Source organism: Mastomys coucha, chromosome X (assembly GCF_008632895.1).
Source record: "Mastomys coucha isolate ucsf_1 chromosome X, UCSF_Mcou_1, whole genome shotgun sequence".
In the NCBI taxonomy this organism is placed as follows: domain Eukaryota; kingdom Metazoa; phylum Chordata; class Mammalia; order Rodentia; family Muridae; genus Mastomys; species Mastomys coucha.
The window spans coordinates 157,805,409-157,821,352 of NC_045030.1; the positions used below are offsets into that span (position 1 = coordinate 157,805,409).

The following is a 15,944-nucleotide window of genomic DNA, read 5'->3' on the forward strand; positions in this document are numbered from 1 at the left end:
GAACCGCCAAACTGATTTCCAGAGTGGTTGTATCAGTTTGCAATCCCACCAGCAATGAAGTAATATAAAACAGACTCAGAACTAGCATTTATAGGTGTTTGAAAGCAAAACCAACAGTACAGGCAAGCTGTGAAACTTGGCAGCTGCCAGAAAGATGGAGGTGGAGAAGCTGAGAGAAAATCATGTCCCTTTAAGTGAGGATCTCTGAAATTCAGCATGTTCAGCTATGGAGGTTGGCAAGTAGCTGCTTTTGGAAGGGGAGAGGAGCTTCAGAGATAGAGTGCAAAAGTCCAGAGTATTAGGGAAAGCATGTTTAGGCTTTTGGTTATGTCCTATTGAGCGGTAGAAGGAAAGAAAAGGAAAGTCATTTTGGAGTTGGAATTCAGAAAGTGGGTAAGCTTAGTAGTAGTTAGGATCTATAAGCATTGTACTGAGGGAAGGGCTTCTCATTATCTCATTAAGGGGATACTTAATTCCTCCAATCTCTTTAGCCTGACTTTTGGTAAATTAGATTTCTTGAGGGGTAGTCTTGTGGATAAGTGATTGGCAGGCCCAATTGGATTAGTTCTTAAGGGAGGAAAAACAGTATGTAATGTTCTTTAAGACAATCAGAATGCCATGTCTCCATCCAAGGCGAGGGGTAGAACTCATATGCTATACTTTGACAAGAAGATGTAGCTTTCCCTTAATGGGTCTCAACAAACTTCCACCTTGTCATATAGTATCTTAAGGTGGGTCAAAACTCATGCTTTTCTTTCTGCAGTATTACCAGGGAAACAGGTGTTTGGGGTCCAAAGCTGACCATGAGGGTCTCTTCTGTGTTTTCCAAGAGTACTAACAACACCAGTCTAGCTACACAACAAAGGTATAGTCTACCATGGCAGGGAAGGCAAGGCTCCTAGAGCTTGAAGCAGCTGGTCATGCCACATCTATAATCAGAAACAGAGAGCAAGCATGCATGCTAGTGCTCACTCACCTCTTTCTATTTCATACAGTTCAAGATACCCTGCTAAAAGAATAGGCCTGCTCCCACTCAAGATGGGCATTATCCATCAGTGAGCACAATCAAGCTACCTCAAGCCCCATAGGAAGTGCAGAGGCCTGCCTCCCAGGTGATTCCAGATTCTGCCAAGCTGACAACACTAGCCATCATAGCCCACTTTCAGTGGATTCTACCATTCTGGATGGAAACTAACAAAGATCTCTTGCATATTCTCTTCTTATGTTTTTCTTGACCCCTCAATCACTCTGCGTGTGTTGTTGGGGATCAAATGAAATCTTCAAATCTTCATTACACTTCTTTGTTTATTTGTATGTATGTGTATGTAAGTACATGCTAGAACACATGGATAGATGTCAGAGGATAACTTATGGGAGTTGGTTCTTTCTTTCTAGCAAGTGGATCCCAAGGGTTGAACTCAAGTTATCAGGCTTGGAAGCCAATGCTTTTTACCCTTGGATCCATCTCACCATCCTCGGTCAGTTTTTAGTGCTTACCTAGTCTTCATTTTCTTGTTGTTTGGTTTGTTTTTAGTTTTCACCAAGTATAATCAAGAATTACTCTTCCAATTGCCATTTCTTCCCCTAATTCACAGAAGTCATGGTTGGTTTGTGTGCATCTTCCCCTTGAACTTGTATCGAAGCTGTTCAGGAAGTGGTCGTTTATGATGTCCTCACTGCCAAATTCAGCAGTTGAAGACCATTTCAATTCAATCTTTCTCGATTTAGGTTCTACATTTGTGACAATTCATTATTTATGTTTAAGTTCATTTGCATGGTTCACTGTTGTTACTTAACACAATAACTCAAGGTTAAGCAAGGTAGCACGCACATTTAATCCCAGCACTTAGGGCAGAGGCAGGTGGATCTCTGTGAGTTTGAAGCTAGGCTGGTTTACACAGTGAGTTTCAGCAGAGCCAGGGTTACATAGTAAGATCCTATCTGGAAAAAAACAAAGAGCCCAAACTCAAACTGTGTGCCATATTGCTTTTTTGACATGTTATAATTTTAATCCCCTGCAACTGGTCAGTTGTGAAGGTAGGAGCTTCTATATCAGAGCATTTACATATTTTCTGGGATGCCAAGGATCCATATTGGATCATTGTGTTTCAATGAAAATGAAATTAAAAACAAAAAAAAAAAAACCAAAAAAACAAAAAAAAAAAAAAAAAAAAAAAAAAAAAAAGGAAAATGCTGTCATGAAAGCAAAAGGAAACTCCCAGTAGAGCAGGACACAAAACAGTTAACTCAGAGAGACAGGCAAGAACACCAGGGCATGTGCTGCTCATAGAATTGGTGACTTCTGCTTTTTGCCCTATCAGGTTGCCTTTGTAGGTGCTAGTCAACACTTGGATCATTACGATTTCATGGTTGGGACCTGGGTTGGCATGGCAACTTATGTCTATAATCTTATAAATTGGACATGGGGGATCAAGAGTTTAAGGTCAGCCTGAGTTACGTAAGGAGATCCTATCTCAGAACAACGACAGTAACAACAACAAAACAGACTGGTCATTTGCCTATGATAAAAATGGCATAGCATTTTTTGGCTTAACGTTTTCATCTGCCCAAGTTCTTTGAGATCATTAGCATTTTACATCCCAGTTTTAAAAGGAGAGAATAGGGATTTAAAGGTATTGAAAAGTAAAAAGTTATTGGGGTTAGTTGAAAAGCCCTGGAGATAGTGAGTGATGGAGATAGAAAGGGAACCATGTTCTTTCCATCCAGTCCCAATGGGTAGGCTATTTTAAGCATTGGCAGACTATGCTTTATCTAAAAGATTAATCAAGAGATTAAGAAAATGAGAGGGGGATTTGAGTTGTATATTAAGATACATTGTAAAAATACTGATAGAGGAAGTTTTAGTGGAGTAGGAAGATGCATTAAAAATAGGAAGAGATCCTCGAGGAACACCAATTGCTCTAGCTATTGTTAGACAGAAAACACTGGATCTCTCCATTAGAAGGTTCAGTCAGCCTTATCAAACAGAATGGAAAGAAATGTAGTTAGACTCAACGAAGTAAAGAAATCTCCAAATCATGTAGTGGTTTTCTTTCAGGTCTTCATACTTATCTCGGGCTGCTGTTTCCTTTGTATGAATTCCTCCTCCTATTTCTTTCCCATAGTCCGTGCTTCCTTTGGGTTGCAGCCTAATGGCTGAACCCTCAGGGAAGACAACTGGAGCCACCTTATGTCTGCTGATAGAACTCTTGTTGTTCTTCACAGTATCAACCAAGCACATTGATAATGACACTAACTAGTTTGAGTAGCTGTGTTAGTTTTATTTTTTCCTTCTCCAAGGGCTGGGTGAAAGATGATGCTGATGCTCCTCTTCAGAGTTCAGGTGGTGACAGTTCCTATGTATTCATACACAGCGCCCAATCTGTGCATGTATTGTTGGTTCTCTCTCAGAGGCTCTTGGTCACTAAGGGATGCCAAGTGGAATCTAAATATTTTAGTAGTCCCTGTCATCTGTGCAATAGTTATGAAGTTTATCTACATGGTTCCCAGTGGGCCTCAGCCACAGACCTCCACAGCTGTAACTTGCTCACGAACACTCCTCTTTGTCTTTTCCCTTTGCCCTACTTCCTCTATTTTGCTTTCGGTATCCCTTTCCAACTAGACACCCTGCACGTAGGTCCTTGTTTCACAGTCTTGTATGGGTGAATCCAAGCTAAAACAAGCAGAAAAGCTATCTATCATGTTCCAACCCTGCATCTTCAGTGTCTGTGGCTAGTGCTTGGAACGGGCCTCCAGCATGCTCTCAAATATGTCAAAAAACCCAAAAAACCAAAAAACAAACAGACAAACAACAACAACAACAACAACAATAACAACAAAGAAACTACTTGAAAGGTCTGTCTAACAGCCAGAGGCAACAACTGAATCTCTCAGTAGTGAGGGTTCCATTACTGTAATTGTATGCCCAGAAGTACCTGCTTACCATTTCCAGGTTAGGGGTTGCTTTCCCATGTCTATCTAGTCTCACATGCAGATTCCTCAGCTAATGGACATGTTAGCTGCTAATGGCTCATTAGTACACTCCTCCCTGGGAATCACACTCTGTATCAGGAAATTGACTCTCTCAGAGTTGTGCTTCCTACTCAGGAACAATCCTGATCACTCTTTGCTGATTTTAGAACAGTCCTGAAGATTTAGCTCAACTCCACATCTCCTTGTTGGGTTGGCTAGGCCTGGGATAGAATTGCATTGATGCCTGCCATCTCCCTTGCCCAATACTGCTATTTGCCCTTCTTAAGTCAAATCATATTCCAGTACTTCTTGTCTCCATGGCTCAATCTGAAACTCCGGTATCACAGAGAGGATTCTTTCCCTTGTAGAAATTTCAGTTCTAATATTTTGATTCAAACTAAGGGAGGCTTAGGTAACTTGAAAAGGCCACCAGGAACTGTCACAGACATTTGTTATCTCCTGAGACGTCCGGGCACTCTGACCACTGTCCCAGATGGATGTGCTACTTTGCTGTGATGTCGTTGTTGCATGCACAGACTTGTTAGTGGATATGTTCCATTTGGCTTCTTGTTGGTTTGGTGTTTGCAGTGGATGACTGCAGGACGAGGCATTCTGCATGCTGAGATGCCCTGCTCAGAGGAGCCAGCTCATGGCTTACAGCTGTGGGTGAATTTGAGATGCTCAGAAAAGATGGTGGAGCCTCAGTACCAGGAACTGAAAAGTGAAGAGATCCCGAAACCCACCAAAGATGGTGTGACAGTTGCTGTCATTTCTGGAGAAGCCTTGGGAATAAAGGTAAGTCATACCTCTTGTGTGTCTCTGAAACAGGAAGTATATAGTGACATCAGGGTGGATCTATCTTCATTATCAGCTCTCACTGACTTTATCATAATGTGTCCCATCGGATAGACTTGCTTCAAAGATATCAGGATATGTACAACTTAAGGGGACCCAGAAATTTTTTGCTGTGTGCAAACTCACTGAGTTGCAACATTTATAAGAAATTATGCTCATATGAAGAATTTGACTGAAAAGCAGTTTTCTAGATGTGTCTTAATACATGTGCAGATTTATCCTATTTCTTAACATTTTTTAGTCCAATTTAATACTTTGAATCCTAACTCCTTGCTACTGCAAAGTTACTGCTTTTAAGAGACAAACAAAAAACTGGACCAATTTCACTCCATAAAGATCCATGCCCCACTTAGTGAACAAGGAAAGCACGTGACAGGGTTACATAGTTTTAAGACAAAATTAACTGTTGGGGCTGGAGAGATGGTTCAGCATGAAAAGCACTTACTGCCGTTTGATTCTCAGCACCCACATTGAGACACAACCACCTCTAACTCCAGTTCCAGAGGTTCTGACCCCCTTCTTCTGACTTCCATGGGTACCTCCACACATGCAGACACACAAGTACAAAATAAAATCTTTAAAAAAATAACCTTTCACTTAACTTACATAGGACATACTCTGTATATTTTCTTTCTACCGTTTGGGTTAGGGTCTCATCCAAAATATAATCAATTTAGGAAGGAGGTAGGACAAGTAATGTAGTAATTGCCCATCGGAACAATTTTCTGGGGAGGCAAAGGATCTATAGACATAGCAGCCAGTAGGTGGTAATGGTGAGCTTGGTCACAGAACCTTGTAGGTGGTGGTGTCTAGAAGTTGACCCTGAGATGCAAATTCCTGTGCACATGATTTTAAAGGAAATACTCCTAGGGGAACAGTAAAGAGAATCCAGACAAGGTAGGAAGGAAACTAAACAAGATCACTGTCTCAGGCAAAGACCACAAAAGCGTAGCTTTAACCAGACCTCACTGGGGACCCTTCAGGATCAGCGTGTTTCAGCATTGTTCTGACCTACCCCAGACAAGATAGCAAGGTTTTCATGCTCTCTCCTAATCGTCATTCTGGGGTGTAGGATAAAAGTAGCCAAGGGAATCTGGTAAGGGGCCTGGAGATGTGGCATCTGGCAATTGGAATATTTCAAACTGCTTTGCTATTTGCCCAGTGAACAACTAGCACCTACAACTGTTTTAACTAGCAATTCAATGGTTCTAGCTTCATCTCTGTGGCTGGTAGAAAAACACACTGACCAAAGGCAACTTAGGGAAAGAAAGTGTTTAGTTCAATTTACAGGTCACAGTTCATCACAGAGGGAAATCAGGGAAGGACACCAAGCAGGAGCTTAATGCAAAAACTGTGCAGGAATATTGTTTGCTAGCTCCTTTGGGAGTCATGCTTAGCTAGCTTCTTTGTTTCTAGTATTATTTTATTTTATTGTATTTATTTTTGCTTACTTTACATTCCACTCATTGCTCGCATCCCTGTCACTCCTCCTACAACCCTTCGACCCATTTACTTCCCCTTCTCCTCTGAGCAGATGGGGGCTCCCTTGGGTATTCTCCCACCCTGGCACATCAAATCTCTTTGAGGCTAGGTGCATCCTCTCCCATTGAGGCCAGATAAAGCAGTCCAGCTAGAAGAACATATCCCACCTAAGACAACAGCTTTTGGGAGAGTCCCTGCTCCAGTTGTTCAGGACCCACATGAAGACCAAGCTGCACATCTGCTACATATGTGCACAGAGGCCAAAGTCCAGCCTGTGTGTATTATTACATTGATGGTTCAGCCTCTGAGAACTCCAATGGTACAGATAAGTCGACTCTTTTGGTCTTCTTGTGGAGATCCTATCATTTTTGAGGTCTGCAATCCTTCTTCCTATTCTTCCTTAAGAGTCCCCATGCTCCATCAACTGCTTGTCTGTGGATGTCTGCATCTGTCTTGAGTTAGCTGCTGGGTGGGACCTCTCAGAGGGCAGCCATGATAGACTCCTGTCTGCAAGCACAACAGAGTATCTTTAATAGTGTCAGGGATTAATGCTTGACCATTAAGGTCTCTAGTGGACCTATTATTGCTTGACCATTCCCTCAGCCTCTGTTCCATCCCTTGTCCCTGCATTTCTTGTAGACAGGTTAAATTTGGGGTCAAATGTTTTGTGGGTGTGTTGGTGTCCCTGTTACTCCATTGGAGTTCCTGCCTGGCTATAGGAGGTGGTCTCTTTGGGCTCCATATCTCCAGTGTTGTGGCTTTCAGCTAAGGTTACCCCCATTGATTCTTGGGAACCTCCCTTATCCCAGGTCTCTGGCACATCCTCAAGATGCTCCCCATTCCCGGATCCCCTTGAGTAGCAGATTTCCATTCATCCTCATGGCCATGTGGCCATCTCCCTTGTCTCTCCCCAGACCTGGTCCTGAAATCCCATTTCCTTCCTCATTCCTTCTCCCACCAAGCACCCTTCCTCCATCTGCCTCCTAGGAGAATTTTATTTCCCCTTCTAAGTGAGATTCAAATATCCTTCTTCTTGTTTCCCTTCTTTGGGTCTATTCAGTAGAGTGTGGGTATCCTGTATCTGGCTAATATCCGTTTAGAAGCGAGTACATACTACACATGTCCTTTTGGGTCTGAGTTCCCTCCCTCAGAATGATATTTACTAGTTCCATTCATTTACTTGCAAAATTCATGATGTCCTTGTTTCTAATGGATGAATAGTATTCCATTGTGTAGAGGCACAACATTGTCCATTCTTCAGTTGAGGGACATCTACATTGTTTGCTATTTCTGGCTATTATGAATAAAGCTGCTTTGAACAGAGTTGAGCAAATGTCTTTGTGGGATGGTGGAGCATTCTTTTGGGTATATACCCAGGAGTGGTGCATTAGCTGGGTCTTGAGGTAGAACTCTTCTCAGTTTTCTGAGAAACCACCAAATTGATTTCCAAAGTGGTTGTACAATTTTGTACTCCCACCAGCAATGGAGAAGTGTTCCCCTTGCTCCACATCCTTGCCAATATATACTATATCTTGAATTTTTGATCTTAGCCATTCTAAGATAGAACCTCAGAGTTGTTTTGATTTGCATTTCCCTGATGACTAAGGACTTTGAACATTTCTTTAAGTGCTGCTTAGACATTTGAGACTCCTCTGTTGAGATTTTTTTTGTTTAGCTCTGTGCCCCATTTTTTAATTGGATTGTTTAGTGTTGTTGATGTCTAATTTCTTGAGTTCTTTATAAATTTTGGATACTAGCCCTCTGTCAGATGTAGGGTTGGTGAAGATCTTTTCCCAATATGTAGGCTGCATTTTGTCTTATTGGCAGTGTCCTTTGCCTTACAAAAACTTTTCAGTTTCATAAGGTTCCATTTATCAATTGTTGATCTTAGAGCCTGTTCTGTTCAAGGAGTTTTCTCCTGTACCAATGAGTTCAAGACTATTCCACACTTTCTGTTCTATTCAATTTAGTGTTGAGGACCTTGATCTACTTGGACTTGAGTTTTGTGCAGGGTGATAAATATGGATCTATTTTCATCCTTCTACATGCAGACATCCAGTTAGACCAGCACCATTTATTGAAGGTGCTTTGTTATTTTTTCCATTTTATGGTTTGGGCTTCTTTGTCAAAAATCAAGTGTCCACAGGTGTGTGGATTTATTTCTGGCTCTTCAATTTGATTCCAGTGACCAATGTGTCTGTTTCTATACCAATGCCATGTGCTTTTTATCACTATTGTTCTGCATAGAGCCCAGGAAGGACTACCTTTCCTTGTAATGGTGATGCCTGTGGGCTAGGTCCTCCTTCATCAATTAATAATCAAGACAATCTCCCTCATACATGCCTACCAACCAATGTGATCTGAACAATTCCTCAGTTGAACTTCCCTCCTTGGATGACTCTAAGTGGTGTCAAGTTGATACTTTCAGCTAACATTTGGTGAATTTTGATTATATTATGTGCATGTGAGAATTATGGCTTGTCAGTGGCTACTAAATAATTACTCAATGACACACATTGCATAGTTACCAGATAGGCTTGGATTGTTGTCTGGGACCCACTGTTTGTTTGTTTGTTTGTTTGTGTACCCTGCATTATTACCACAGCTTTGGATTTGTGGAAGGCAGAACACAATCAGATGTAGGGGGTCCTAGCCTGTATTTCCCTAAGTGAGAACAGTGGGAGACTACCAATGCTAAAGAATTTTTTTGAAGTTTGGAAAAGGTAATTAATTTGCTTTGAAGTAAGGACATAAATAGTCTAAAGCTACCATAAGAACATGCCAAAGATAGTTCGGCATCAAGATGATTATTTGGGGGCTGCAGAGACAGTGGTTAAGAACACGAACTGCTCTTACCAAGGATCTGTGTTTGATTCCCTGTACCCATATCAGGTGTTATAATTGCTCTAGCTCCATGGGATCTAATACCCTATTCTGGTCTCTGAGGGTATGTGCTCTCACGTGCACATGTCTGTATGCATGTACCCATGCATGCACACATATAAAAATTAAAATTAAAAAAGATAACTTAGCTAGATTACAATGTAATGCTAAGAATATACTTCCAAGAGATTGATCTACTTATAACCAAAGTAGGCTCACAACAACTTCCTTCCCTATAACTATACTATATGGAAAATTTGGTAACCACTGTGATGTACTTGACTTTAATATTCATATGGATTACGTGGCAGGTTTGGACAAAGGGGAGATTCTTGTGTAGCAGATCTGCTGTGAGGTTTGAGATTGCAAGGGTCTAATAGGCTTCTGGGTGGTTCAATGCTGTAGCCCAGGAACCAATCTGTAGTGTGTGTAATGGGCTCATCCTTAGGAAGTTTGGTTTGGCTCTTGTAGATAATAAATGATTCAATCAAACCCTATGTAAGCATTGTGGACTTGAATACTTATGCATACAAAAAAAATGTGAAGAGTGCCTTGTAAGATGCCATAAGCCTTATAGTTAGCAAGACCATCTTTTTAATATGCCCAAAGGTAACTAACTGTCCATTTTTCTCAGGTCGTTTGTATCTAAGCATTTATTCAGCCCTTGAAATGCCATAGCCAATTTTGAGCAAGATTCTGCCAGGACAACATAGTCTGAAGTAAATGTTGAAGTGGGAGAGAAGAAAAATGGGATGGTTTAAATATTTTCTGTCACTTTTGAAAGGACACAATTGCATGTTTGCTTCATGAGAGTATGCAATTTTCCAAACCCCATTCCATTCTTATCAGCCAACCAATCCACTATATTTATTGCCAGCTCTTTTTGGAACACAATGTTGTTCCCCTCGATGCCTCTATTTGACTCTTGCTGCTCTACATTCCATTATGTCAAAAACAAACCTTGAGGAGGTCAGAGAAAAGAGAGTCTTGAGCCAGTTGGCCAGGGTTCAAGGATAGCTCCACTACTGAAACACGTCGAGAACTTATTTAAGCTGGCTGAACCTCAGTTTTCCAATCTGTAAAATGGAGATGGCCATGGTACCTACCTTAGAGAGTCTTTTAGGAAAAATAAATTGATTATATACTCCCATGTGTATTGTCAAAGTCCTATATGGAAGTCCTATATAGTCCTGTATATCCTATTTTCATGTCATTTATAAACCTACAGACAATATTCATGTGGATTACAGATAAAACATAGTCTCCTTTTGAATGGGCAAACTTATGTAATCATGGGCTGGATGACTCCATTTAAAAAATCTTGTTACCAAAAGAATTTGCCGTATATCTAACATAATTCACTCCAATCATTTTGCATTCTACCTGTGTTGCCATTTCAGAGGAAATTTGAGTTCTTGGATTCTATTCTGTGACTTTGCATGAAGCTATTCTCTTAAGTTTTGCCTACCTGAGCTTCCCTCTGTCCCCTTAGTGATGTGGACAGCGTTGTTCCTCCATAGGAGCTGCCCTTTCTTTCTCAAGCTCAAAAGAATGAGTTTACCAAGTAGCATTTTAAAAACTATTACGCATTGAAGATGGATAATATTATACATGCTTTTGTTGTTGTTTTGTTCATTTGTTTGTTTTTGCCTTTCAATTTCAGCAAGTTCATGGAGCTGGTCTGACAAATATTCTTTTCCTGGCAGGGGTTATGTGGGGCAGTGGGTTTCTGACACAGGGAGCCTGACAGAACAAGCTCCAGTTGGTCTAGAGAGCAACCAAAAGAGAGATGCTCAGGAAGTGGTCCTCCCTCTTACCCTACACATATGTTTTATAAACCAGAACTCTGTTACAGCTTAGCAAATCTATGATTCTAGATCTGTAGGTATTTAACAAACATTCCCTTTGGGCTGCAAGTGGATAGATAAACTTTAGATTGTTCTCTGGTTTTTGGGTTTTTTTAAACATGGAAGTGTTTACATATTTAGGATGCCATGTTAAGTTGGAAAAGAGTATATGTGAGAGGAAATGAACAGAAACAAATGAAGAAACTAAAGTCGACATGAAGGTATCAACAATATAACAAAATAGAGAAGAACATAGAGTCTTTAAAGGGCTTCTAAACATAATTGCTCTGGTTGTAGATGTGCTTATAGTTTGAAGACAAAAAGATTTTTTTTTAAATGTCAAGATTTGAAGTTTTATTGCATACTTTCATTGTTTATGTTCACATTATATATCAATACATTGTATATATTTATTATTATCATTAAATAAAACAAATGCTTCCAATTGTTAATGTCTTAGATGTGAAGACTTTCAGTGTAAGAAAAATGGATACAAATGTAAACAGGCTAAGAAAATAGTATACTATCCAGTGTCAAATTAAGCATCAAATAGACTTTTAAAAAGTAAATGCCCACCACCTTTGAGCAGTTTCTGGAAACCTAATATAATTTATCACTTTAGTAATCTAAGGCTGTTATTTTAAAGATTTATTTATTTTTGATTATGTGGATGCATGTGTGTCTGTGGGTAGGTGTGTGAGGGCAGGGGTCCATGGAGGACAAAAAAGGCTATTGGATCCTCTGGAACTGGAGTTACAGGGAATTGTGAGCTGCTTGACATGGAGGCTTGGGAACTGAAGGGAACTGAACTTGGGTTCTCTGCAAGAGCAATACTTGTTCTAACTGCTGAGCCATCTTTCCAGTCCTGGCATTTTCTGTTTTTCCCCTGTTATATAGCCTAAACTTATCTTGAACTTTCCATTCTTTTAACTCAGGTACCTGGCCCAGCTTTACTAATCTCAGTCAATCAATCAATCAATCAATCAATCAATGGATCAATCAATGGATCAATTAAATCCATCCTCACTGCTCTGAAACTTCAACCTAGAGCCTTATTTTTGAGCACTCTGCAATATTACCAGGGCCCCATGACTTTTTGTGATGCAAGGTCTCATTTTGCTAACTGTTTGTATTAGCTTTTATTTACAATGATTTTTCTTTTAGGGTCTAACACAATTAGATAGATGGTATGATAATTACTTTAAAATGCTACCTTTATAAAGATCACAATCACTATATTGAATTACAGTTGAATTTATCTTCTGAAAATGTAAAGAAGTGTATTGCCATGGGTTGGCTAGGCAAGAGATGAAAAGAATTACTATAATGGGCCAGAGAGCTTCCTAGCATTTTGTTGACACAGAGAACGTGAGGGAACATGTTACGAAGGAGAAACATAGTGAATAGAAAATAGAGTTTAGAAGTTCAGTATTTTCTTCTGCTTCTTACTGCTCATCAAGAACAAACTCAGAATTCTCCCCTTTCATGTAGTCTTGCCAGCTGCCACAGACTAGAAGAATCTTGACTTCTGTCCAGATCCATACAGCTGTCCCATCTTCACAACTCAGAACAGTTTTGGATGTTTCATTTACATCTCCCATTTCCCTCTTCATTCAATCATTAGGTACCTGCTTTTTACACATTATATGTTAGAGATATGATGTGAATGAGATACAGCCACTACCTTCCCAAACCCTCACAGTTTAAGGTGCAGAAAGAAGCCAACAACATCAGTAGTATAATATGATGTGGGAAACAATGAAAAAGGCCATACATAAAAGTTCCATAATTAGCCAGAGAAAAGAGGAGTAATTCTGCTTATGTGGATAGAGGGAGAGAGTAAGGAAAATGGAAAGGATTTTATGTCTTGCAGTAGTTTGTATAAAAGGCTTAGATATAGGCTGGGTAGATAACTGAATACATAAAGTGCTTGAAATGTAAGTATTTGGACTCAATGTCAACCTCCAAAACCCATGGAAAAAAAACCTGGGCATAGTGCTATTCCTGTAATCCTAGAACTGGGGAGGTAGAGGCAAGCTGATTCCTGGTTCTCACTGGCCAACCAGTCTAGACTATTTGGAAAACCTTGAGTCCCAGTGAGAGATTCTGTCTCAGGAAATAAGGTAGATGCTATCTGAGGAGAAATGACACCCGAGACTGATCTCTGGCCTCCAGAAGCACACATTTATGTGTACATCCTCCACATATGTGAACTTGTGTGCAAACACACAAAAATAAAAATTAGGGTTAAGAATGTAAAATAGTAAACTGCTTGGGAAAGTAATAGGGGCTACATAGGCAACCAGGTATTAGTGGAGTTGTGAATGGGAAAGAAAGGAGATAATTTAAAATACTGGAATGGAGGGGAATTCAAAAGTGAATTTGAGTAAGACTGCATTATTGTTCCTAAGACTGACATTAACTGTATATGGTTCTGTATCCTTCTCTCTCACTGTTCTATATGGTTGGGAGAATGATCTATGATGACCATACTTTGGTTTTGAATGAGTGAGTTTATTAAGCATATTTCAAGCTAAAGAAAAATAACAAACACGAGATAGATGGATAGGTAGGTAGGTAGGTAGGTAGGTAGGTAGATAGATAGATAGATAGATAGATAGATAGATAGATAGATAGATAGATAGATAGATAGATGGATATAATAGATACAATAGATAGCAAAACATTATCAAATTGATTGGCCAGTCAAAACACCTGGCAGAAACTGACTGTGGAAAGCCCCATTGAGGCATCCAGCTGGTGTTCTCCATAGAGTCTCAGATACTGCAGTATCAGCCTCAGATGACATTTCTGAGTCTAAGAACAAAGGGCAACATAGAGCTAAAGTCATCGAACTGGACGCTCTCAAAATCCACTAGAACCTGCTGAATTCCAGATTGAATTTTCTTTCCATGGATGAGGCTCCCATAGTTGAATTTCTTGACCTCTCTTCCCAATTGTAGGCACATATATATCATGGAATAAACAATAGTAACCTCTGTTGGAGATCATTTAACTCCTAACTTTTCTCAAGGACACAATGATTTTTTTTTAATATATAAATCTTTTATTCTCCCAAGCGCCCAAATTGTACTTGTGATCAGGATCTTGTTTCTGGAGCTAGGAAACTGAGACCTGCTGCACGGTTCCCTTCTCAGACACAGAGATGCCATCCAAAAACTTTCTGATATCCTTGTTTTTAACTGTTGTGGCTTGTTGAATCAGAGCAGCTGAATTAGATACAAGTTCAATATCATTTCCTTCAAGGATTAATTCATCCTTCTGGGTTTGAGAGACAGAATAAGCAACACCTGCCCTCATCCATACTCTGTGGATGTATTTCTCACCCAAGAAATTTTGGATTTCAACCAAAGACCCATTTTCCTGAATAACGACGTTGATGGGGAAGTGAGCATACACAGACCTCATCTTGTAACGGAAACCCAGTGTGACACCCTTGATCATGTTCTGAACATGACTGCAGATGGTTCTGACAGGGATACAGTGATTTTAATACCATTAACTGCTTGCTATTTTTCCCTCTCTGTATCACACGGCCAGCCTGACTCAAGATGGGGCAGGGTTGGAGGACACTTGACATAATACACTTGGATTTGAACTTGGGGGAAGAGCCGCTTCCAGAGCTAGTTTGTCAGTGACCTCTAACAGTACATAACAATTTATCAACACAATATATGTCACTTTCAGAGTTGATTTGAATAGCTGGCCTTGAGGTTCAGATGGTTGTGGTCCTCGGTATGCTCTGTGTACTACCATTTCATTTCTGATACCATGAAGGTATGTATTTGTCCTACAGGAGCTGCCTCACATAGGCCAGGTGGTCCTAACTGAAGATCAGCCTCATTCCACAGAAAAGCGAACACTTGGCTTTGATTTGATGTTGAGAATAGGCAAAATTAGGCTGCCAGTATTTTTAGTAAAAAGAGGACACCAAAGATATGCACCCAACAACTTCAAAGAGCTTGACCTATGGTAGGCAGCCATAGTTGGCACTTCATTTGGAGTTAGGAATGTTCAAATAAACAGTGGTCAAGATCTGTTCAAATCAGCTGTACAAAAGGTTACTCTTGCCCAGGGCAGCCCATTCACCCCAGAAATACCATTGGTGGTGCACACTAAGGGTGCCAGATGTTCTTATTTCTTCAAGATGTCCTTGCTGACCTAATCACCTAGGAGATGCATTCCATCAGTACTGACAAGCCCTGTTCTGCCAACAACAGAAGAATAGATAGGTGCATTTAAAGTCAGAAGTTAAATTCTATAGCATTCATATATCTTTGGCCTTACTGGTGAGGCTTATAAATTTGCAGAGAAATTTAGGATAAAAGGTTAATGAAAGCTATAAAGAACTCAGATATTACCTTTCATAAAGGCAAGTAGACATATTAGCATTTCATTGCCCTCACTCCAATGGTTGCCAAGGCTTGCGTTTTTAAAATGTAATGAGTCATTCCTCAGAAAATATGCTTTAACTAAAGCCAAAAATATAGGGCAGCTTCACAATGTGTCTTCAGGTTCCTGCATGAGGTATTAAAATCTGAGGTTCATGACATTATATCAAGCTAAGAGAATAGCTATATTCATCTTGACTGGAGTACATTCTTTTTTTTTCCATATTTTATTTTTATTTATTTCAGTTTTACTTTTTTTTACAAGAGGATTTTCTTTTTTTATTAGATATTTTCTTTATTTACATGTCATATGATTTCTCCTTTCCAAGTTTTCCCTCCAAAAATCAAACAAACAAACCAAAACAACAAGAACAAACCCATGTTGCCTCCCCTCTCCCCATGCTTGCCACCCCACCCTCCCCCATTTACTGGCCCTGGCATTCCCCTACACTGGGGCACAGGACCTTCACAGGGCCAAGGGCCTCTCCTCCCA

At 40.1% G+C, this 15,944-nt stretch overlaps 1 protein-coding gene across 1 annotated transcript in view; it reads left to right on the forward strand.

The window, feature by feature from the left end:
• Pir (pirin) overlaps positions 1 to 15,944 on the forward strand; it is a 95,425-nt gene that overhangs the window by 29,355 nt on the left and 50,126 nt on the right. The window contains exon 5 of the mRNA XM_031370894.1: positions 4,561 to 4,767. Coding sequence (XP_031226754.1) covers positions 4,561 to 4,767 — 207 coding nt within the window. The remainder of the gene's footprint in view (positions 1 to 4,560; positions 4,768 to 15,944) is intronic.